This window comes from Anser cygnoides, chromosome 14, assembly GCF_040182565.1.
Source record: "Anser cygnoides isolate HZ-2024a breed goose chromosome 14, Taihu_goose_T2T_genome, whole genome shotgun sequence".
NCBI classification, from domain to species: Eukaryota; Metazoa; Chordata; class Aves; order Anseriformes; family Anatidae; genus Anser; species Anser cygnoides.
In genome coordinates this window covers 18,912,001-18,938,098 of record NC_089886.1, presented here as the reverse complement: position 1 = coordinate 18,938,098, position 26,098 = coordinate 18,912,001, and the positions used below count along the sequence as shown (strand labels likewise).

Here is a 26,098-nt window from a genome sequence, read left to right as displayed (position 1 = left end):
ACCTTTGCAAATTGTGTATTGTACTTAATTTGTTTTTGTGTATGAATTAATCCTAGAGAAAACAAACAAAATGAATTATAGTCTTCTTCCTGTCATTTTAGTGTTCTTTTGTGCTTATATATTAAAATCGTCTTGAGTTTTATTACTTAAAAATATTATAGTTTTATAGTAATATATATACACATACAAAATATACATATTTGAATAGTAGGAAAATTTCAGCAAATATTTAAAGTGAAGAAAAAATGACTTTTTTCCTTCCCCCCCACCCCCAATAATGTGTGGAGACCAAATCTAGATGTATTTTTAGGTTGCAAATGATTGTATATGCCTCATACACAGGCATATGAAAAGGAAGAAGAAATACAAGTTGAAGAATCCTCCCCCTGCAAGAAACCCTCTTCTAATGATAACTATATGGAACTGGCTTTTGGATCTTCTCTTCCAGATATATTATCATGTATTTTAGTAAACCCTCATGTAACAATTGAAACTTATGTAAAGAAACTTTTCCTATCCCAAATTACTATACCTTTTTGAAGCATAAAACCCTAGAATTCCATCTAGCAGAAAGTAAGCAAAAATCTTCTGTTTCAAAAGACTTTCTTTTAAAGTTACCTGCAGAAACCTTTGAATAGTCAAATAAATAGTAAAAAAAAAAAAAAAAAAAAAAAAAAAAAAAAGCCAGAAAACATTAGCCCAAAATAATCATGCTACTTTAGGCTGTGTGACCTTTACTGTTACGTCCCTCAGGCCAGCCCCAAAGTGTTAAATTTCTGACAGCTAAATTAACAGAAAGTTGAGTTCATTTTGAGGATAAAAGCAAGAACAGTTAAGCAAGGCTTTCTGTAAGATACTTTAAGTTCAGGGAGAAGACTTAATTTTTTTGGGTGGGGAAGAAAACTAAATTTCAGTCTCTCACACCTCTAAAAAGAGCAATGGAGACATAGGGAAAAAAATAATAAACTCTCTCTCTATATATACACACACTTCTATGTTTTAGTGTCTCACATCATTACAGAGCGATTTTTAAACCTAGTATCTAAAGAGTAAGAAAGATATATACATATATATACACATTTGTATATATACATACATATATATATATATTAACTTTAGGCACAATCCTACCAGTCTCCTAAACCTTTTCCTAAGGTAGATAAAGAAAATAATACATGGTGTCTATCTTTCTCCATATGCAGGATTCTGAGAAAGCAGCTAGTACCCAATGAATGAGTAGCAGATTGAATTTACAGAAAACTGTAGGTCTTCGTAGCCCAGAATTACTGTTTTTCAAATTTAACATACACATATGCAATACACTCCCTAGCACCCTTTAAAAATAATATTTATAAGGAAATATAATAATTTGCACAGGTCTGTATGGATGCCCCGTTCATATACTACTTGAGTAATATTTTGCTGTGACTACTGTTCAGTATGTTATTTCTAGGTTGTATGGGCTATTCTGCTCATTAACCTTGCTCTATCTTGATCTTCATGTAAGGCATGCAGTGTCTTTGTGGCAGGGTGACTGCATGGTTTCTCCCCAAAGGAATTAGAACATTTCCACTGTTGAAAAAAAAAAAAAAACCACACTGTTTTTGAGGAAGACGTGTTTTGAAATATTGGGAAAAAAATCTTTAAGATGTGTTCTACCACAAATGCATACATTTTTTAACATTGTTGAAAAAATTGCTTCAGTCTAGTTGATCATACACCTTAAAGTGTAAACTATGATAATAAAAAGTGATGCATCATAATTAACAGTTACAGATTGACTACAAATGGGCAAAAATTACAGAAGAGGAATTTGAAATATCTGTCTTTCTTACTAGTTCAGGATTCTGAACTAGTTCTGAACAATTCTGATATGAATTTTAGATTGCCTGAAATTGATTTCCCCTAAATTAGACAACAACATATTGTTATTTGATAAAAGAAACTAAAGAAATGATCATTCCAGTCACTATAAATAAAGCAAAGGTAGCAGGGTTTGACAGACACCTCCTACATTACAGTAATATTTTTACCACTTAGTGTACACACGATCCAGTGATCTCAAGATTCGTTAACACAACCAGGTAACATCCCCTAGCACACAGCATTTAGTACAATCTTTATAATGAGTTATGATGATGATTATTATTTTTTAAATAGGAATTGGCTGACTCATGGCCATTCAATTAAACCTTGTGAAACTCTTCAGAACTGATCTGCTTTGGGAAACCAATTCCCCAGATTAACTAGCCAGACATCTCTTATAGATTGTAGCTTAGTACATTTCTTCTACTTCACTATATATCTTTTTTTTTGCTTGTTTGTTTTTGCGAAGCAATGCTCTTTTTCGCCTGCAATCTGAAATAATAATATAAATTGTATTAATGGATTCTTTTTTTTTCTTTTTTTTTTTTCTCAACCAAAAGTGTATTTAATTCAGGGTCACTGGTGGATGGCAGGTTTGTAGATGTGCTACAAAAGCAAAGGGAATAATGTGCTTTCAACAAATGGATTGTACAGGCACTGTTCTTATATTAATTAAACGTGGCATTCAAAGGAGTGCAGCTGCAGAAAGAAACCCTCATGCAGTCGACTTGACCTTTATTCAGATGTCATGTTGAATATCACTACAGTTCATGGAAATAAATCACCTTCTGACTGCTTCTGCAAAGTGATGCAGGCTAAAATTGGAACTGCCTCAAATTTTACTCCTATTTACCCCCTGTTTCAACAGCACGTGCAGAGGCTGGCTGAGCACTCTGCATTGCTGGTTGTTTTGTTTGCAGTTATTCATTGATAACACAAGAATGTCAATTGAGGAGAAAGGCTGAGCTTCTATAATCCCTGCCTACTTTTGCTCCATGTCATTCAATAAACTTCTGTGTAAGGAATATCCTCTGTCCCTGGCTCAAGAATCAGTCCTCATGCAGTTTTATGTGTACTTCAAACAAAAGAAAAACTCTCCTTGGAGAGAAAGGAAGATCTGGACAATGGCAGAACTAACTCAAGTGATACAGAGCAGTGAGGATGTAAGATTTTAAACTGAAATTTTAAGAGCTTTATGTTGCTACAGTGTTTTAATATCACACAGAGTTCATTAAGTGAGTTAATGATTTAAGATCCCTATGTGGCACATAGGGATCTTAAAATTCCTCTTCTTTTTTTTTTTTTTTCCTAAAAGCTTTTACAGTATTATCTCCCTTCTCATATAGACTAGAAGCATCTCTCCTGCTTTTGGTATAAGGCATAGTTGTATGTAATAAACAACAATTCTTTTAAGGTACCTTTGCAATAGTTCTTCCTCCTCACCAGAAGTGCATTTACATGATTTTTTCAGATAGAAATGAACAAATAGTGCCATGAACTGAAAAGGATGGAGGGATGCCAGCACTAAATCAGAGTGGAAATAAAAGCATTAGCCAAGGCTAAGCTAATGAGCGTTGCTTTGGAGCAGGATATATTATCTCAGGCTTGTGGCTCTGTTAATGCATCTTTACACCACAGTCTGAAAACTGAGGAGAGTGACCTTGTGCATTTGCAGTGTGCCAAAAGCTATCACAAGTTGGCCTGTAAAGGCGCACATGTATATATCCATGGATTCTCATTGGCTGACATTAACGCACTCCTTCCTCTAATTCTACCACTTTTTTTTAAAAAAAGACATACTTATGGATATGGCAGTAAAAAAAAGCAAAAAAAAAAAAGCACAGACTCTTCCATTTATTCATTGGTAAAGAAAGCTAGAAAGCTGTCATGATGTCATGAGAGAAAAGCTAAGGTGGCACAGCAGTACCTGAGCTCACTCTATGCCATTTCAAAGCATGCTACTGTAATGGATGGCACTGCAGGCACAATGAAGCAGTGTTCAGTCTTTGTGTTAGAACAGCCCATACCAAGCCAGTCAATCTAATAATGGGCACCTGGAGAAGAAGGATGCATGTCCTAGACCATACAATGGCCAGAAACCATCTACTCCCAACCTGCCCAGTTCCATAGGTGTAAGAATTAGGTGTGATCACTTACAAAACGGGTAATTGCATACTCTTGTTTGTCTTAAACTCTGGTAATGCAGTGGAGTCCTCTGAAAATGAAAGATCTAAGATCTAAGTTTTCTGCTTAAACTTGGTCTAACTCTTCCTTGGTCAAAGAGGTGTAGGGAAAAACTCAATTAGCAGCTGACGCAACATGAAGGGAAAGAAAGTTACCTTGTTAAGTGCAGCTGAGGGGCAGGTCAGGCTTTTATTTGCTTTGTTCTTGCCATCTCCTTTAGCAACTGTGTGCTAATTTGGATATAAAAACAGTGGGTCAGGAGGGCAATGAATTGCCAAGATACCTATATTTGCTTAAGTCTTCTTAGCTGCCTAAGCCCCACATTCATTCTTCTAGAGAACATTTCTATTGTGATTCAAATCTATTAATATTCTGTTTAATCTCATTATCATACTTAAGTTCCATGTTCTCTACATGCTACCCGAATTTCTTATAGAAAAAGGTCATTAGTCTGACAATTTCTGTTGGTCGTGACTTGGCACTGTGTTAACAGCAACACACTGCAACTCTCAGGCACGCTGACTTCGAATACCTTACGTAACAGACTACCGAGTAAAGAATTACTCATTGTTTTAAAAATACATGCAGTATATTCTTAAAAAAGTATTTGTGTCCAGAAAAAAACACAAGCATACAAACACCTCAACACCTTATCTAAACTTGTAGAGGCTAGCAATATCAAAATATATAATTCTATGATTTTATGTCAGTGACACTTATTTAAAAAATGCTGAAAAAAATATGAACAGTTTAATGAAGTGTTGCACAATATACTGACATACTCTCCCCCCCCCCCCTTTTTTTTTCCAGAGGGAAATTGCTTTATTAAAGCTCACAAAAACAATAGTGTGTTTGCAACATCAGAGGTAGAGTTTTATTTATGTGACTTATGTCATCACGTACTTCAGGTATATAGCCTGTACACTTACAGCTTCTCTTTGCTTCAAGCTAGGTTGGTAACTTCAAGGCTCCAATTATTACTATAGTGTAAACATTGTGATCTATTTACATTATGCAAAACACTTCTGTGAAGTGGCAAATCAAATTACTTTGAATCAATGTAATGAATAAATTTTATGTAAGACATGTTAATTTACAATAGCCACTTAATTTTTCTAAACATAGCTGACTTAACTATACAGAATAAATATAATTTTGAAATAATTTAAACACAGCCTGAATAACACACTTAAAGAAATGATAAGCATAGGACTAGAAATGAAAGGCAAAATGCACCTAATCATCTTATGGTAACACATCTACTAGGTTATATATCTGGATTAAGAAAAAAAAAAAAGAAACCAACCAAACAACCAACCAACCAAACAAACAAAAAAAAATTCAAGTACTCTGTCCTGTTTCTAGCTAATATCTAGTAAGGAAGACACACTGATGTCCAAAAAAAGACTGACAAGGTGTTCCATGCAGAGATGGATCTGTAGCCTTTCTTTTAACAAGAGCCTTGATGAAGGAACTGATACCAATACTCACAGCCAGCACCATCTCTCTGCTGCCTGACACTCTTCCAGTCTTTTGTTTTGGAAGAGGATGGCATACAGCTGCTTTTCCATTGTAATCACCCCTTGTCAAATGTACAGCTGGTAAGACCCAAGAAGTGCTTCTTTACAGAGGAAGAGGCCATAAATCAGCCTTTCATTCAGCCCAGTATGTTTAACATGTTCTTTACGATGACAGTTCTGGTTTCCATTAAATTACTAGATAGCTGTTGTGAATGTTTTCTGATCTATCTAGAATAAGAAATATACAGATATCACTGATATTGAAAAACATTTTCACCTTCCTTACACCTCCAGAGAAGCTAATATATTTAGTAATCTGAATTAAATGAGCAACTGTGGAGAAAACAGCAATGAATCCAAAAGACATAACAATAAGTAGCAGGTTGAATGGGAATTTAGTAACACAGGAAAATATACTGGAAACCTGAGAGGCAGTCAAACTAAATCTCATGCAACACAAAGAAGAGAAGATGCAATGAACACATCACTGTAATCACCAAGCCCATTCAAACCACAATTCTGGGATGGAAACAACCAAGCTAAAATTAGTGGATCCAACAATGCAAGAGAGAATACCAAAATTAATGAAAAACACTTTGGCTATTGGCTACCTGAAGAAATTTCTGGGGAATAAATCAGTACTGAGAGAGCGCACCAAGAAGTTAACTGTTTGAACTACAAGAAAAGAAATTAGTTATATTAAAATGGCTGTTGTACCATGTCTACACTGAGATCCTGGCTAGGCTAATCATCTTGAAGACGATATCAGGCTTCATAAAGGAGAAAACTAGGAGGGCTGTATCACAGTTACTTGTTTAACAGATGGAGGTTATGGATTTCACTGATGCCTTTGACACATGATCTTAAAAACTGAGGATAAAATAAGACACAGGTGTGTGCACAGTTGCCCACAGGAATAGTCAGCTGAATTACATTTATGAAGCCAGAGGTTATAATCTGCCCCGCCCCCCCTTTATATAAACATATAAATATATATATATATATGTTAATCATGGGGAAGAACGACAAGAGAACAAGAGAACGAACCAGATTAGTGCACTAAGCCTAAAGAAAAGTTGGCACAAAATGTGCCTACAGAGGATCAAAAGAATACAGGCTCCTGTCAACATTCCTATCAAAAATAGAAAAGTCCACAGAATAAAATTTGTGAATAAAGTATCACAGAATAAAATAAAGTAGTTAATGGGTTAGAGCATATATACACCATAGTTCACAACACATATTGTATCTTCAACAGCAGAAATGCCACACTCCCTGTTTATCCACCCTTCCACATGTGTTTGCAGTATTATGCCCTTCAGAACAGAAAAGATTCCTAGATCAGAGACTATAGAGATAATAAAGGCATTTGAAGAAAGGGAAGACATGAGGACATGCTTGGAAAAGAGATGTGAGGAGGAATGCCATCTCCAACAATGGAAGGATCTCTAGAGTAAGAAGAAAGGCAATGTAAGATAATTTCCCTGTAAGGAACAATATGACTGTTTACAGAGAGAACAATTAGCCTTGACAAAGGCAAAAGATGATGAGAGTTAGACTAAAGGAATAAACTGCTGAAAGCAGCTTGAGAAGTTTCAAGAGTGGAATGATTATACACACAGCCATTTCAACCTGAAATCACGGCAAAGAAAATTGAGCATGTGAGATTTAATGAGTCTGTGATAGCATATCTGCTGGTAATGAGCATGAGTCTTCCTCGACTTTACGTCCTTTGAATTTATCCAAGATTTTATTATTCACATTTTAGAATGCAAGAAGAAAACCAAGATACAGCTCTAATCCCTTCTTTTCCTCTCCATACCCCAATCAGAGCCAACAATCTTTGAAAGTAAGAGACTATACAAATTCACAATCTTCTGTTACATGAGAATTCAAAACAACAACAATAAACCCACAACCAACCAAAAACAAACAAACAAAAAAGACTAAACCAAAAAACACCACCAAAAGAAACCCACAAAACCAAACTCACCACATTTGGCATATGACATGAATTCAATCTTAAATTTAAAGAAATATTTGGCTACAGTTCCATCTGGAATAGCCCAGGGGAAGCTCTGAAGCCAGCCTGATGGTGTGTGCTCAAATAGAAAAAATATGGCATTCTCTTTCTGAGTCACCAAATCTCCAAGGGATTACTTGGGATTTAGCCGATACCTCAGACATGGAAGAGCAGCTTCTGTTTTTCTCCTGTACTAGTTTGTAGGCTCTGTGGTATCTTCTGAATAACACTGAACAAAAAATGAGAAGCTATCAGTGCCTTTACCTGCTCTAGAACCTCTCTATACCAGAGAATTTAACAGCATAAAGGGCATAAGTATTAACTGGTGCCCATGATTTTGCAAGTATTTGTGGATGGAAGAACTAATGGGCACTTCTCTTATGACCAGCTTTTGCTGTTCAGACAACTTCTAAGATGCTGTTACAAGAATTGTTGTTAGAAGATGAAGAAATTTATTATAGATTTGCTGATGTATACTGTATAAACAAAGATGCTGCACTGCAAGCAGCAGTTCCAATAACTATTCACCTGCCTTGTTTACAATGTCTATATGCAGTAACAGAGCTGTATAGAAGTGTTCATCCTCATCATTTCGAGGATTATTGCTACTGCTATTAATTTTTTCCTCACGTTGTATCCAAAGACACAAGAGTAATTTCATAATATTCCATGTACTGATATTTGAGGAATCTAGTAATATCACAAAAGAATACTCGTACTTCATAAAATGAGTCCTTCAATGTTGGATCCTAATTAGACACAGAGTGCTCATTAAGGCTCGTTAAGACACACTTCTGGTTCTTGTGCATGAAAATATTACACAATATAATAAAATATTATACAATATCTGGCCCCCTTTCAGAAAATAATCAGGTCCATTAAATACAAATCTTTTTTCTTGTTGATGGTCAGAAAGAAAGAGCAACTGTAAACTCCTCTCCTCCTCCCCAAAGCTGTCTATGCGCAGCAGGACAAAGTTCTCTGATCACTATTCTTTTCTCCCCTCCTATTTGGTTCTAGGTCTGTTGCTTAAGGGATTGCAAACCTGATCATCAGATCAAGGTGTGATTGGGATCCCAGAGCAGAACTGCCACAGATTATGAACCCCACTGGCCTGGTATATTAAGCTGAAGGCTCAATTTCAAAAATGTAAAATACTGTAAATTTTTCCCCAGTGTACTCCATGTTAATGCTGTGAGCTGATGAATTTCTGCAACAGACATTCAAAAGGACTAGTTAGTGCTTTCAAATTCTAGTTCGTGATTAGCGATTTGCCAACAGACTTTGATATTCTATTATATGGCTAATAGATCTATTGTATGAATAAGTATATACAGAATATCACAAGCAAAATAGTACAGGGGCTTGGGAGACATGCTGATACCTAAGAATCTTAAATTTCCACAGAAAAGGCCTTAGGTTGATGCAGATAGAGACAGAAAATTATCTACATGGTTTCTTAGTTAATGGCTTTGATTGTTTAAAGGGAACCTGATTATTAAAAAATGAAGTTGAAAAATGAAATAAAAGGTTATAAATAAAATGAAATTTTATTGTTTTATACATTACTGAAAAATAGCCAATAGAAAGAGAATTTATTTTGGATTTAAATAGTCATCATGAACATTGCAGCAGTAAAATGAGCATGAGCTGATCTACGGTATCATACCATCAAAACTAACTTCTTCATTATGCATTTGCCCTCATTCATTAAAACATGTTTCTCTCAAATTAAAAAAAAATAAAAAATTAATGAATGCGTGAGATCTCAGCCATGAAAATGTAATCCTGCATCTTAAAATACTATAAAACTATATACACCATAGGCTTTAAAACTGTAACTGTTTAATATTATAGATATGTGAATTTTTGCAGTTCCATCCTCTGTCCACGGGCAGTCTATGACAGCACAGAAATTCTGAACAAACATGAGAAATTCCACCACTAGAGCTGTATGAAACTTATGTTTCCACTCAGAAATTGTTTTTTTTTTTTTTTCTCTTTTTCTTTCTGATTTAGATTTCTGATTTTTTTTTTTTACCTCCCTTGGAGTATCATGTTGAATTACGAATAAAAGAAGCTTTCCATACCAAAAGAAAAAAAAAAAAAAGGAGAGAGAATATAACTTTATTTAACTTTCTAATTTTGCATGTGTGTGAAAGTTTATACATTTCACACTGAGTACATTTTAGCATTCAGCCCAGATTTGCCACTGTGTGAAACTCATCCAAAATGGTCACAGTGAAAAATGACAAGTGCTTTATGATAAGTGCTCCATTTTCATTAAGCATAATGGATACTTTTTCCAAAAGTGTACATCTTAGCAAATGTCTTTTCTGCCTCAATTCTCCCTCCCCAGGGGACCATTTCCAGATTCAGAATTAAGTGCAGATTCTCATTTAGTCAACAACATTCTGGGCCATTATACGTTGAAAATATGCAAACTTTCCAAGCTTTAAACACTTCTGTAACAAACAGTTCTTATCTAGGTCACTTGAAAGATTTATTGAAGTAGGTTAAATTTAATTTTTATTTCCAATGTTCCATACAGCTCGTACTAGAATATCAAATATAGCCATCATTTTGGATTTGTTCCTTTGCAAACAGATTAGACATATTTAAGTCTACAACCCCACTGAGAAAACAACTCACAGTAAAGTTTATCTGAGTGCATGCCTTAGAAAAAAAAAATCATTCCACTTTCCAGGCTAGAGGGCAGCATTCATTGATGAAGTGGCTACGTATGCTGCTCTACAGAAAGCTAAGGCAAAATCATAATAATCCTGCTGCATTCATTTTGTATCAGAAATAACATTTTAAAGCTCTATCTGGCAGAAGTGAAAGTCAGCTAATTGAAAGTTACCTTATTGACATCCATTCGCAACTTCTCATTGTTGGCACTGGCAGCTTTTTCTGCTGCTTTCTTTTGACGCTGAGGTCCCCTGCCAAAGAAGATGTAGTTGACCAAAGCATACTCCAGCAGAGCCATGAAAACGAAGACAAAACATCCCATGAGATACATGTCAATGGCTTTCACATATGGAATTTTGGGAAGAGTCTCTCGAAGATGGGTGTTAATTGTTGTCATTGTGAGTACAGTTGTGATTCCTGAACAAAAAAAAAAAAAAAGAGAGAAGTCTGATGGAATTCATTTTTAATTTTCTAACATTTTAGTTCGTAATATTCAAATTATAGTGCTGAAAAAAATCTAGGTGCTTCTAGATGCTTTTTTTTTCTGCAAACAAGTAACTTCTGTTCATATTCCTTCCTTATCTTGTCTTTAATTTTTTTTGCACAGCAAAGAAAATTATGCACATAACTAGTTGTTATCAAAGAAAGAAACATTAGTTGTATTCACCAAGCATGCTTTTAACCAGCTAAACCACAATCTTCTCTAACAGTCTCAGTTATAAATTACCAGCCTAGAGTCATTGTATCTTGCTTTCCTCTAGCATTTTCATGCTCTCTGCAGACTTAAATTCTTACTACAAAATGCAGAAAGGCCTGGAAAAAATAAATGTTATATAAACCTAAAATGTCAAATTCTCAGTTGTCTTTTGTGGTGATTTACTTACTTATCTGATTCAGGACTATGCAGGAATCAGTCTGATTTATACAAAATTTGACAATAGATACTCATTTATTTTTGTAACATGCTTGGATCCTCTGATGAGGGGCACAGTATAAACAAGGACACATGGGATTACTGATGAGATAAGAGTTCTCAACAAATTAATTAGGCAAATGGTTTTACTTTTAGAATGCAAGGTAACAGTTAAGAAAAAAAAAAACTCAATTTAAGGAGCTTCAACTTCAGAGAAGTTACCTATAAAACCCTAGTAAAATTTTATTTAATTCATACCCAAAAGGAAAAGCAATTTATATTCCATAATATGGTGCTGAATGTGTATTCTGGACTGCCATGAGCAAAACCAAATGAAATGTATTCTCTTTGAAGAACAAGCAGTAAAACAACAACAGAAAACATTGAGACAATTAGGCTAATTCTGGTTACAATGATTATACAGTTAGCTAATTCAGACATGAAATCACTTTAATTTTTATTTAAATTGGGATGATTTAAATGCTGATTCAAATAATACAAAGCTTACAAGCCAGACATAAAAAGATCTGAGATTTGATTTTCAAATCATGCACTATCCACTAAGCCAGAAGCAAGAAAAAGAATTCAGCTAGTGCACACTACATGAGATGTGTAAAAATGCCTACCTAAAGCAACTCTTGCAGCTGAAGCATCATAATTAATCCAGAAGGAAACCCAGGACAGGATAGTGATCAGAATAGAAGGCATGTAGGTCTGTAGAATGAAGTAACCAATGTTTCTCTTAAGTTTAAAGCTGAGAGACAGCCTTGGGTAGGCACCTAAAAGAGAATATTTGGTATGGCCATAATTTATTTGCACAAAGCCTGAAAACATTTTCCTATTATTCTGGTTTTATCGCTTCATGCAACATAGAGTACACACAGAGTTGAAAGATCCAGGATAATCAGCTGTAAAATTTCTAGCAAGAATTGAGATTAAATAATCTTTTATTTTAAGGGTAACAAGGATGCTGCTAGGTTCTTTCCTGATGGTAATCATAATATTCAGGAATCAACAGCCAAAACATACTTCACAGAATCAAAGCATAAAAATGCTTCTTCACTGACAAGCTGCAGCATGCCTCCTTCAGGGTAACCTTTGTTCTAACCTTCTATCCAAACAATGCAACACTTCCCCTTTGTCACTGAACAGCAGAAAAAAAAAAAAAGCGTATGAAACACTCGTTGAAATGGGTACCTACAGATCACTATGTATTCAAGTCCTGCTCTCCCTGGTTTTGAAGAATTTGGAATGCACAGTCCTTCTATACTCCTTCCCAAGATGATTTCTGTCCATATCTGTGTTGTTTTTTTTTGTTTTGTTTTGTTTTTTCCTAATTTTATTTTGAACATACCTAGCAGCTTTCTCAAGTAGGTAGAGAACGTAAATACCGATAGCCCAAGTCTTGTTTCTCTTGAATAATTTAATATATCTTTGAAATGTTTTAGTTGTTTGTTCAAGAATTCCAATCTTATTTTCCACTTCTTGTCCTACATCATATTTTCAGCCTTCCAAAAGTCATATGTTAGCTAGCATAGGCTAAACTACAGTCCTGTGGAAGGAGGACATGAAAGATTTTACAGTGAAGACAAAATAATTAGCCTTACACAGCTTGGCACAAGAAACATCTAGAAACAGTGAGAGAAAGGTTTCTGCAAGCTGGGCTATATCTTGTTGGTGCTAGGGCACTGAGGGGGCTTCGTCAATTTTCATAGAAAAACAGAAAAAGACTTGACTGAGCCATAACGAGACAGGCTATTGTATCTTCTTCACATGTTAATGACTGATACACTGTGGAAGCTGTAATAACAACTGCTTTATTTTTTAAAATTCAGTTGCTGCCTTAATTTACTTCCATTTCTAAAATTTTTGTTCAGATCCTGAACTACAGATTGAGAACTCGCCCATTTTTAAAAGTCTTTCCAGTGAATTCCCCTTGTAGCTTCCCCTCCACAAACCTGTAGAGAAAACAACATTCTTGGTGATAAGCTTGTAGTCTACAATGGAGAACTGTGGCAGTTCGATCTTTGTCACTCCTGTGACTGCATTATCACCCCCTCGCCAATAAAATTCAATGTCATCTGTTGTATAGCCATCTATAAAACAGGAGCAAAGAGTTCAGATACACATCACTTTCCACATCATGGAGAACAGTCAAAAGAATTCATTCATAAAATACTTTCAAATATATTTCTAAAAAACTAATGATAAAATAGATAAGTACACAGACATGGGTATCATTTCAAATGGCAATTCTAGGTATATTTCTTATCTTTTTTTTTTTTTTTTAAATACTAATATATTCATAAAGCAAACCTTTAAGAGGAAACTACAATTACACACATCCTATCTATGGATAGTAACTGCACATTCAACAGCTCAAGGTAGCAGCTGATCCCAAGGCTGAAGAAAACAGTGTGGGTTTACTGCAATTGCAACACCTGGGCCAAAACATCAGCAACGGTAACCAAAATGTAGGCAGGTCACCAAGAGAGGTACAGAAGAGATGTATTTGTCTTGTGCAACCTGGTCAGCATAGGAAAGAGGACAGTGAGAGGAACATGGTTAAGAAAGATGCTAAGCATACAGTATCTTACGACATTTGCTCTGAATGCAGAGTGGTTTATAACCTCACCTGTTATTTAATTTTTTTTTTTTTGATGAAAAGGAAAAACTGTGGTTCAAACCCATTTAGATTTACTTATAAAACAAGGCCACTCCTTTTTCCAAAAGAGGCTTGAATGCAAGAAAAGACAGTCACATTTAGTGTGGCACCCATAAAAAGCAACAATAACAGATTCAAAAGCCATCACGCTCTGGATAGCCAGAACAAACAATGACATCAAAACAAACAAACAAAAAACCAACCAACCAAACAAACAAAAAGACAGGAAAAAAGAAAACAGCATTAGCGTTCTCACACTCGTAGAACATATGCATGAAATCTGTATCTGAGTTCTCCTAGCAGCTGTTGAGCTAACCTGAATACTCTATTGGTGTAGAAAACTGACCAGTGGAGAACAGAAATAAATCTGCAACAAAAATAGGAAATAAGACCCTTGCAAAGGTTTGTAAATTACTAAAGATTTTTGCTGTTGAAAATTGAAAGTATAAAGAAACAGTTATGAGCAAATAATGACTATTATATTATGGGAAACTCACATAATAAAATTATATATATTTGAGTTTGATCTTGCCCACAGACAAAAAACAAAACCACACTGAATGACATTCAAGAGTGCTCAAATGTGATTTGATTCCAAGTAATAATGCAAGTAATATCTATTTTGTGATAACCCAGAATTTATAAAAACTGGTACCATGCATCATTAATTTTTGATAAACCTAGTATAAACCAGGTGTATAGCAGTAGCAGAAAGCTAGCAAGTCTGAAGATATGAACCAAATGATACATGAAAACACTGAAACAACCATAAAAATCTATTCAATATACAGTAAGTTTTAAAGTATTTTGGTAGTCACATTCTTACAGCATTTTGATGGCAATTCCAGTTTTGTGTGTGTGACTCTTTCCTTCTGTTTTTCATGATGCTAGCTAGCATCATGAAAACCTAAATAAGTTTGATGGCAGAAAAATGAAAACTAAATTCAGCAACCAGAGCCATCTTACTTATATGGGACAGATTTTGAACATATGGTTGACATCAAGAATTCAAGATGGAACCTGCTCTTCTTTCAGAATTGCTGACATTAACAGCAAAACCAATGAGAATAGATTTTTTCATCTCTTTGTGAAATATGTTCTTTCTTAACCTTGCCATTTACCAAAAAAAAAAAAAAAAAAAAAAAAGACTGGAACTAACTGACAACATGAACCAAAGACAAGAAGAGACCCATATCTTCCAAATAAGCTTCAACAGTGCAGGGAGAAAAAAAAAAAAAAGCGAAACATGCTATGACTTTTGACGTATTCAGACTCCTTAAGAAACAGAGTTTGAATTCACATCATCAAATAGCTTACGTCAATAGTTACCAGTTTGTTGCCAGTCATACTTTCTCTTTTGCATTACCAAGAGTAGAAGCAAAGGAAAAACTTAACATAATTTGGACTAATAGCCTCACATAATATTTAGCTTCCCTTTTCTGTTTGGACATTGCCGTCAAGTAAATCACCTAAATTCCTCTATACTGATTTTTTTGTGAAATGAAGAATCTCAGAGATGTCAATCTTTACATTCAATGCATGTTACTTGGTCATAGTCTAAAACATGAGAGGTCTGAAAAGGAGCCAAGATTAATGCTATCTGTCAGTTGGTCTAACCTCTGTAATCAAACAAGCAGTAGCTTTGATTACACAATTGTACTGATGCTTCTTACATACTTTGTGACAAAAAATATGTTCAAGCTTTCACTTTTAATCATCAGAGCCTACAAGTTTTAATTTAGCTCATGTAGAAATTTACGCCATAAAACTGTAGCCTGTTGACCAAGAGATGTAGTATCTAGAGATAAGAACAGTTTTAGCACAACTACTTCCGATGACTATGCAAGGCATTCTTTGTTCAGCCAAGCCTCTTGTTAGAACTGATTTTGAATTGTTCTATAGCATCAGTTAAATTATTAAAAAAAAAAAAAAGTCAAATTTCAGATTTACCCAGGAGAATTTGTTCTCATGAGGAAATAATGTAATTTGCTTAATTATTATTTTCTGAAACTGCATAATTACATGAGTGCCTCCCTCCCTCTCTCTCATTTCTTCAGTTAACCTTGTTATATTTGCTCAACAGACTAAAACCAGCAAAAGGTGGCTGAAGATGGAAGGGTGGAAGAGTACAATACTTTAAGTCTCTTCCCTTCCAAAATGTCCTGAAATACTGAGGCCCTTCTAAGTAACGAGGAATTAGTTTCTTGAACCAATGAATCCAATCTGTGAAACAGACAGCTTGAAAACATTTAATAATAATAGTAACAACATATACAAAGCAAGTGGTGCACAATGCAGTTTCTCACCACCTGCTGACTGATGACCATCTCATCCCTAAGCAGCAGCAGCCCCTCTGACCAGCCTCCCCAGTTTTACTCTCCCCTCATAATGCTGCATGGTATGGGGTGTCCCTGTGGGCATCCTGGGTCAGCTGTCCTAGTCCTGCCCCTTCCCAGCTCCTGGTGAACCCCCGGCCTCCTTGATGGCAGGACAGCAGGAGGATCTGAAATGTCCTCAGCTCTGCGTGAGCGCTGCTCTGCAACAGCTTAAACTTCAGCGTGATCAGCATTATTTTCTCCTAAATCCAAAACAGGGCACATACCAGACCCTATGAAAAAAATTAACTCTGTCTCAGCTGAAACCAGGACAGTAACATAATATAACATATGAAAAAACTGGCTGATCTTGAGCTTTAAAAACAATTATATATGAAAGAAATAAAAGAGCATCCTGTGAGAGTTTAGAAAGAATATTACAAACCTTGTTGTGAGGGTTCACTCTTACTTGCTGAGTTTTTCTTAATACATCTCAAACCTACCCAACTAATTCAAACAGCAAGTTCCAGATTCTAAGTCTGTTTAAAAAACTTTGAAGGATTAATTGTTAAATTTTAAAACTAATGCTTTTTATTTTTTTTCCTGACTAAATAAATGCTAAAATAAATTCCAGTATGGGGAAAAAAAAAAAAAAGTTATATTAGAGAAAACACATTTATAAAATGTCCAAACAGTTTTTAATTATGTGTTTCAGAACATCTGACAGTAGAACTTTTCTGCCCAACTGCCCACACATGGTTTGGTCCCACTAATACTCCGCGGAACTGTCTAATCATACCAGGGCTCACACAGGAAGGAACTCCAGGATTCAACTTCTAGTACACTGCCAAATGTTCCAGTTCTCCCTCTCTACCAGTAAAAATGAGAGGTGTGGTTACAGTGCTCTCTGTATTCTTACAGCCTTAGTACTAGGAAAATATTGACAACTACTTCTTGAAGAAGAGCTGAACTCCTTTGAAAAATCTCACCCAAAAATTCAAATTGATGATTCTAGACTATGCACTGCTGGGCTGCTCCAGGGAGACAGTGCAGAACTCCCTGCTGCTTAAGGTACTTTATGCTAGGAAAAATGTTAAACTGAGGCTTTGATGTTGAATGACAAGACTGGTTAGTGGGTATCAATAAGAAATATTTTAGGAAGTCTCTTCAAGCTTTCATTAAAGTACTTCTCTTTCCTCCCAAGAAGAATACATTATCACTTTCATTTCATAAAATGGAGAAGGGGAGAAAAGAATATTATAGTCATCTTCAAATGAATACTTTTGTGAACTGCTAAAGTACCCAAAGATAATGGGATATAAGTCTAATATCTGCAAAACATCTGCCAGAAAAGAGAAAGGGCCTATTCAAGTCCCTAGTGGATGTTTTACAGGTATTAAAGTCCAATTATATGTGGTTATAATAAACCCCATCTGCAGGTATTTGGGACTCAAAACAACTCTACTGACAAGTTAAAATTATTTAAAGACCAAGGAATTTAAAACAGCAATAGGAAGCCTAAAAAGAATCAACTAAGGCCCTTGACAAGAAAGGCAAAATTAATGAATTTTAGTTCAGTATTTCTTAACTGTCAGATTACATCAGTAATGCAGAAAGTAAAGCATACAAAAAAAAAATTCTGCAAGTAATTTTTTGCAAGAACCTGATTTTAGTAAACAAACAAACACACCACTATTTGATTTTGATTGCAAAAGAGTTGTTGTTTTACCATATATTAAATTGTACGTGGCACTGCTACCAGGACAGAGAATCTGATTGATTGCTTTTTCCTAAATCATTTATATATCATCAGCAGCACGATTTACTTCACATTCAAAATGTTCGATTTCTCATTTCTGTCATGCATCACACATCGGCAGTCAACCAAATCAATATATTGCCCTGGAAATATGGCACCAATCCTGAGGGAAGCAAAGCATTCTCAACTCCCATTAACATGGACAGGGTGTTTATCATTGCCTGTACTTCAGTGCTTTATCATCTGTCATTCCTTGTAGAAGGAAAACAAACAACTAGAAGCATGCAGAATAAAAACCTCTTCATACAGAAACTACAAAAAACAAAAAAAAAACCACTTTTGTCTTTTTATCAGAAATCAAAATTTAGAAACTCTTTAAATGCAGACAACCTCAAATGAAAGCTGTAAAATTACTAGCTGAGCATGAGATTATTTGAACACAAGACAGTTACCAGAAACACCACACATTGTTAAAAAATGCCAATTTATCTAAATTGGATTGATCAGTGGGATTCATTGCCTTACAATGCTTTTGTTTGTACATGACAGCAGGGCTATATTCTAGATTGATATATATAGATACACGTACACTTCTAACAAGCAGTGTGCACTCTGTATGGAAATTCAAGTAGTCCACATATTAATGCTACTGTAGCACATGGAGACTAGAGATAAGATATTTGTTGATTTTAGGGAAAAAAAAAGTAATGACAAACATGAAAAACAGTGTAAATACAGCCAAAATGTAGAGAGGATTCCAAGGCTGTGAATTAATGTCATTCTGTTCTGAACCATCAGAAAATTGTCTGAGCATGTTTAGAACAGTGTTGGGGAATGGAAGCTTTCATTCTGCATCATGTCCAAACTAAGGAAAACCACTTCAGCATTAACAATGAGCCAAAGGGTTCTGTTGGGAATTTAATCCTAACTCCGTTCAAGTTCATCTGAGAAAATGTCCAAGTGTCCCTCTAGTTAGATCTTCTATCAATTGTTCTAGGCATTATCAGCACTGAAGCATGATGAAGAACTACTTGGCCACTCCAATGTGATTTTTGCCCAGCAGTTCTGGAGGTTTGGTAAAAGCTGGCATTGCACAATATTTCTGATGACCTAACATATTTGACTTTTGGTCAACACCAACAAACATGTAAAAACTAAGCAGCAGGATCTGGAAAGAAATACTATTATAAAGCAACCTTTTACAAGAAGAACAGCACACATGTTGTGGAGGATAATACAGCTGTATTATAAACACTATTTTTTGAAAAATGACAGCATCTTTACAATATACAAAAATCTATGGACTCAGAGAGGGAAAGAGTACCAATGTCAGCTGCTATCAAATGGATTTTCTTTGCCTAACCCCTCAAAATAAAGTAGCTTCTCAAAGTAAAATGGAGAGCACAATGGATTACGCTGTCTATACCAGACTGAATGTGTTGATAAGAATACACAAAAATATTCTAACGTGACAGTCCTAAGACGTATTAACTTACTTAAAAGCAGACTCAGGACTATCAGCCTAACTGAGAAAAACTTGACATCTAGAGACCCTGTAGCATGAGATGAATGCTATACAGAAACACTAAATAAATGGTTAATCTTGTTTGTATTAACAGATCACAGAACACCTTTAATAGTAGTATATGTGCATTTTATTTATTTTTAAATTATGAACTACTGAATTCTTTCAAAAGCAATTTCTTCAGCAGCTTTGCATTTGCACAGAGCAAACAGCTAAATTTCCTTGTAAAATCATAATTCACATGCAAAGCATATTCTGAAATCCTAGAACCCTTCAGAAAACTCAAACTTACTTCACTGCACCACTTTATTCTTCACCATCCACTGATTCATTGAAAAACATCGCCAGAAAAAAATAAGTTAGAAGTGTTTCTTTGAGTTTGTGGAATTCTTCAAAGCTGAGGGAAATAGAAGTCACTGCACACCAAAATCAATAGGACGATATGAAAAGGAGAAGGAAAGTCAGATTTGTGTACAGCTGAACACATTTGGCATAGAACAAATTGAAAAAAAACATTTCATACTTATTTCTTCCTCCTCTTTCTCACCCCTTTCTATCTTTCTGCATAAAACATTAAGATTCTTTTTACATTTCACTTCAAAGACTTCTTCCCCAAAGACTCTAAGGATTTGGATACAAAAGGCAATGTACAATTCTCTGACTACAGTGAAATGCAATTGATTTTTAGATTAAATTGGTAACGTCTAAAAAAAAACCACAAAACCAACAACAACAAAAAAACCTACAATTATCTTCAAGGTATAAAAATTAAAACAATTATTTTCAAGAAATAAAAATGGTTCCTTACTGGGGAAAGTGGAGTAAGAAGAAGAAAGAAGGGAAGAAGGAAGTTTGACTCCATGATTCTATAATCACCATAGGACAGCAAATTTTTTATTTTTTTTTTTAAAAAAGGCTTTTGATGGACAGGTGATATTACAGAATTGATTCCAGGGCTCAGAGTGAGCTTTTTATGGCTTTATCAGAACCAAGTTTAATTTTCATGTAGGCCTGATTCTTGCTTATGGTAAACCCTGCAACCTTTGTATAATAGGTCCCCTGGTACAACACAATAAACCTACTTGCTGTTTTTTATTTTTTTAATTTTTTTCCTTCCCTAATGAATTCAAAGGAAATCATGCAAAATGCTTTCAGAAGTAAATTTTCACTGTTAAAATACTTCTAGGAAAAGAAAAAGTTCAGAAATAGATGGGCAGAACATCAACGTAGTAATTCTCAAAAACTTTCACGAGCCAAGATCTTTACAATTTCTTGCAATCCTTCTACTTCCAAATTTGAGTTACTCTCACCAGTATAAATCATCTAAAAACCACAGAGATTCTGCAAAGTTAAGGGTTCTTCAGGTGACAGAGATGAGTATATGCAGCACAGTGGCGCAATGATACGAAGCTAATGATGTCTAATTTGGCCAAATCAGGTGCCACATTGACAGAAACTGTCTTGTTTCCGAGATTCCACCAACACACTGTCCAATGCCAGTCTCTACAATGCCATAAATTGACAACATCTGGTTCGGTTTTATTTATTTAAATGTCTAAAGTTTAAGGATTTCCATCACCATTAAAATTACGTATCTAATTTCTGCAACCAAGCAATGTAACTACATACATATATGTATGTAACTCTATATACATGTAACTACATACATACATAGTACCTAGAAACATCCTAGCCCAGAGCTCTGTCACAGTTTGTATCTTCTTACTCATTTATTTCATTTACCAGATGACCAAGTCTTCCCTTCTGAGGATGATGTTGACAACAATCTGTTGGTTTTTGCATTGATTAACTCTGGATCATCTCTGAAGGGAATGCCTGCTTGAACTTTCTGCCATACCCAAAACTTCCAGTGTAAAAACCATGTTAATCAAGTGCACTTATTTAATATACAGGGCTAAAAATTATTACCCGAACAAAATTCAGTAAATGCATCATGCATCTCTTAAATATTAATTGGGTCATTATATAAAATCCAACATTAAACAAGTGGACAATAGTTCTGTTCAACTGTAATACTTTCACTGCATTTGTGCAGTGTTTTGTTAACTTATTCTCTAAGGGACTGAATAATTAAACAAGTACTGTATTAAAAAAAATGAACTTTACAGTTCCTTTAAAAAGGTCTGTGGCACTTTTTTCACGTAACAAGCCCACAACAATTGGATAAACTGACTGAGCATACTGGGGGCAAAATCACCCAAGAAAAAAAGTAAGTCATAGCTGTTTCAAATGAGTGAAAGGAAGCCACAAATCTCCAAGGCAATAAATACCATGATTTCTGGTTCTACACTATCTTCCTGCCCTCCTTCTACTGTTGATGGTACATTTCCTCAACTAAAGCAATTTGAAGGCATTCCACTATCTTGAACCTAGTCAGCCTTAATCTGCTTAGTCTTCACTTGTCAAGTATCCTGTGCTATGTGTGAATATAACTGAGGAAAAAAAATTGACAGAATCTACCTCATAGATTTGAGGAAATACCTTTGTCATTAACAGAAGGACATACTTGCAAAATAACTAAAAATTGAATAGATTTTGCATGGGTAGTCTCTTCAACTGAATTCAAAGAATCACATATGAAGTCTCATGTGTTTTTAAATGACACACGTGTAACTGAAGATTCAATTTGTACTTTTGAATTACATTAACAAAGTACTGTTATCTTTTGGCACAATATTAAGGATCCAGGTTGGGTGTGCAGGGAACATCTTTTTGGATTTTGATGCAAATATATACTCAATTTCTCAATTGCATCTCAAAGAGATAGTTTAGAAGGTTGATGAAAACTCCAGCTTTTTGGACAAAACTCAAGATTGCTTCTGATGTTTGAAAACTATTAGTAATTGTCTTCTGCACCTGACTAGGAGGCTATGTTTTCAGGAAGAAGACTCTGATAATAAAATGTGCACCCACACTGAGGGTAAAAATAACAAATATTCTCCTCCCACCCCTTACTATGGATACAGATCACATAAGAAAAACAAATACCTACATTTACACCAACACCATCATTACAACCTGTATTCATCCTCATATTTGTTCTGATCTCTACATTTTTACTTTGATTGGCCACATTAATTTCAAATATATGCCTTGGAAAATCTGTGTACAAAAAATTGTATATGTTCCGGAAGTGATGAAAGGGTTCAGATATTGAATATTGCTTTCTAAGAGGTAAATAAATCTCCAAAGTTTCTAATTTAAGAGAAAACATCAGTGAAATACTATGTAAGTTGGAATTTTCCAATCAATAAATCTGATTTGAGATTTAGCCTTTTCAAAACTGAAAATAAAAAGATGAGTATATCAAAATAAACGAATCAGTAAAGCATCATCTACATAAGCTCATTTTAAATACCTTACAACATTTGGTTTTGATATCTAGGTTCCCCACAACCCATTATCAGCCTACAATTTAAACACCAATGAACATTAAAAAAGAGAGAAAATTTGAACAACATCTGGCAACCTTAACATACTAGTTATAAAACTGCATTAATACTCTACTTTGCTTAATTGTTCCATAGCTGTACAAAAAAATCCAAGGCTGCAAGGAGAAAAATGTAATCTGTAGAAGAAAGCCCCGCTGTCAGGTGCCTGTGCCATTTGTTCAATTTAGAAAAATATTTATTCATTAAGATATATTAGTTTGCAGTGATGTGCAAGGCAATGTTCTTGAATATTATTCTACCCTTATCTACAGTTATTCAGCACATCATAGTAACCAAAACATTTTAAGTAAAGATTTTGTTATGAAAGCATAGAAACATTGCTCCCTTTTTCAGACATTGAATATCTTAAAAACTTACTGTTAACAGCTAGACTTCATTAGAATTTTGGAAAAAAAAACAAGCTGTATTTGCACACGCATAATTAAGGTTGGTTTGGGACACTTAATTGAGCTTGCAAAAATTAGTTTTCTTTTAGTAGTTTTCTTTTTAGTAGTTTATACACAGATTTTGGAACTTTTTCTTAATATAGTTTACTATCTGGATAAGTTCTCTGTCTTCTAAAAGCTTTTTCAAGGATAATTACATGTACCCTTGCTGTGGACAACTATTTATACAGTACTGTGTGAATGAAGTTTATGGGAATGTTAATTATATACCCCGATCTTGTTAGAACTGCATCAGTATTTCCTCAGAACTGCCAGAGACCTGGAACATTCCTACACGACCTTCACACAGGCTGGCTGGTATGGGAAATCACATTGCTGCCTTCTCAAAATATTTCAGTGGGAACTGTGCGCCTCAAGGCTCAGAGGACTTTTCTGTAGGAAACTCTGTTGTGACACCTATATCAGAAAAGACAGCAAAGGTTGGTTGGCAGTATTGCAACTACTTTCCTAGGATACTGAAAGAGGTGAGAATAAATTCTTTTGACACCCCAAGCCTCCAGGTTGTACATGCAGTATACAAAGAGAAGTTACTTGGTGGGTAACTAGATGCTAATGGTTGTGGATAGGTATGCATAAGGTAGCAGGAAGTGGAATTGTTTTAACAGGAGATGGGACAAGGCCAAAGGAGGAGAAAAATCATCTCTCTTCATTTAAGTGACACAGAAGCTGTAACCATAGAGGGCCCCAAACTCTTTGTTCAACAGATGACTTCTGTAAAATCCACAGCAGAAGCAATGCCCCTTCCTCTTGGTCACTGGAACTGTTCACTTACTCTAGTCCATTTTAAAGTTTTGTCTTTTATGTTACACAAAACCACATGAAATCCTTCCCTACAAGTACTACCCCATTTTACCTTGTATTCTCTGCCACTCTCTGTGGTTGACCTTAATGTTGCCAGGCACCACACCAAGACGACTTCTTCACTGCATTTCACATTTCAGAAGGGTAAGTTAACAAAATTGTATAAAAGTTAGCATTCACTTTTCTTGTGAGTAGCAACTCCACACATAGCTTGAGAATGTACTTATTTCATGAAGTTGATGTGACTGAGAAAAGATAATGCCAAACCTTAAAGGAACTTTTCTCTGCAAGTATATTTTGACACACACTGTTGACTTTTATTCTGTTTTCCTCTAGTTCTAGTATCGTAACTGTGTCAATATGCAAATATGTATTATATAAGATTGCCTCTTGGGCTGGAAAAGCAGGATATCTGCATGTAAATGTTCATTAAACAGAATCCAGTACAATATTTTAACATACATAAAAGGAAAACAGCCTCAAATACAAAAGTTAAAGCACTACATCTTTATGCTGACAGCCCAATGTGGACTGCACCTCTCCCATGCCTTTGAAATAAATACCCTTCTTCAAAAAACCCAAAGTCATTTACTAAAAGAAAAACACATGAATAATACAATAATGTATAATACACAACGCGGCAATGGAAAATGCTATTATTAGTACTTTATAATCACTACTTCTCCTGAAACTCAGAACTGCACAACTTCATTCTTGAAGGAATTATGACTCAAATTCTGTCCTGAAACAAACTAAAATATCAAGCAACTTGATGTTTTCACGTGAGAGTTCACAGTATTCCATAACTGTGCTTAAGTGTTCCCTATTTAAACTGTCTTCTTCCCTTTGCAGTGACATTCCTAGCATATTCCTCCAACCCACTGCTTATTTGCATCACACTTTAGTACCTACATTTATATTCTTATTTCCTAACTTCGTCCTTCTTTTAAAAAGTGTTATCCTGCATGTATCATGTGTCATTCACCGAAGTTATTATATGCAGGAAGCGTGGTGCTACTGTATAGGAGCAAGAGACTGCAGGTACAGTGAACTCTGTTAACACATGAAAGCTGTTTCCCCCCACCCCAGCTCTGTAGCATCCTGGGTCTCCAAGAGGCTGTCATAGCTCAGGAGCACATCAGCATTGCAGGTATCTAACAGCCACTTTGTCACCATGTTTATTAAGCCACTGTCATACCTGCAGTGCTGCCAAATTTGCATAATATTTGAATTACTGTTGCAGTCTGTTTATATTATAATTACTTATATGCTATAGTATTTATTATGATAGATTTTATTACTACTGTTGTATGAGGTAACTATTTGTCCAAAGCTTGGAATGAAAGGTTTCTTACATAGCTAAGTATAAATGGGAATGTGTTAACACGCACCGGAGGCGCTAAGTTGAAGATACTGATACATCTCATAGCGGTTTTATCATGTAATTTTGTCACGAGTTAGAAGTGGGAACGCTAAAGAACTGAACTGCCCCAAAGTGGCTTTTAACAGCCATGTTGACTTGAAACATCTTGTGGAACCGTTAGACAAGTTGAAAGGCTGAAAATCCAATGTTTTCCTGGGTACAAGGTCTATCATTACACCCAGCTAGCATGTAGAGTGCTGAAATGGCTAAAAACACTACATACTCAGCACCAAGCACTCATAGAAAAACAGACTAAAACTGATTCTTGCCTTAGAGTACTAAGTATTACTAAAACAAAAAGTGCATGTTGAGTGCTATGCCTAATAGTCCAAGGTGAAGAAATAGGGTAATTTTTCTTTAAGGAAATGAAAACCAATTCATGTCTGCAAATTCATACCAATGCAGTGCTATTTAAAAATTGTAGGTGAAGATGCATTTAAAAACCAAATGAAAAGGGCTAAAGAAAAACAGCCCTTATCGGACAGCCAGACAGG

The 26,098-nt window shown here is 35.2% G+C and overlaps 1 protein-coding gene across 9 annotated transcripts in view; it reads right to left on the bottom strand.

The window, feature by feature from the left end:
- Positions 1-26,098, bottom strand: part of GABRB2 (gamma-aminobutyric acid type A receptor subunit beta2) — a 162,796-nt gene that overhangs the window by 16,211 nt on the left and 120,487 nt on the right. For all 9 annotated transcript variants that reach the window (XM_013178462.3, XM_048064692.2, XM_048064694.2 and 6 more), the window contains 3 exons: positions 13,156-13,293; positions 11,824-11,976; positions 10,457-10,701 (listed from right to left, as the gene is read on the bottom strand). In XM_013178462.3, coding sequence (XP_013033916.1) covers positions 10,457-10,701; positions 11,824-11,976; positions 13,156-13,293 — 536 coding nt within the window. The remainder of the gene's footprint in view (positions 1-10,456; positions 10,702-11,823; positions 11,977-13,155; positions 13,294-26,098) is intronic.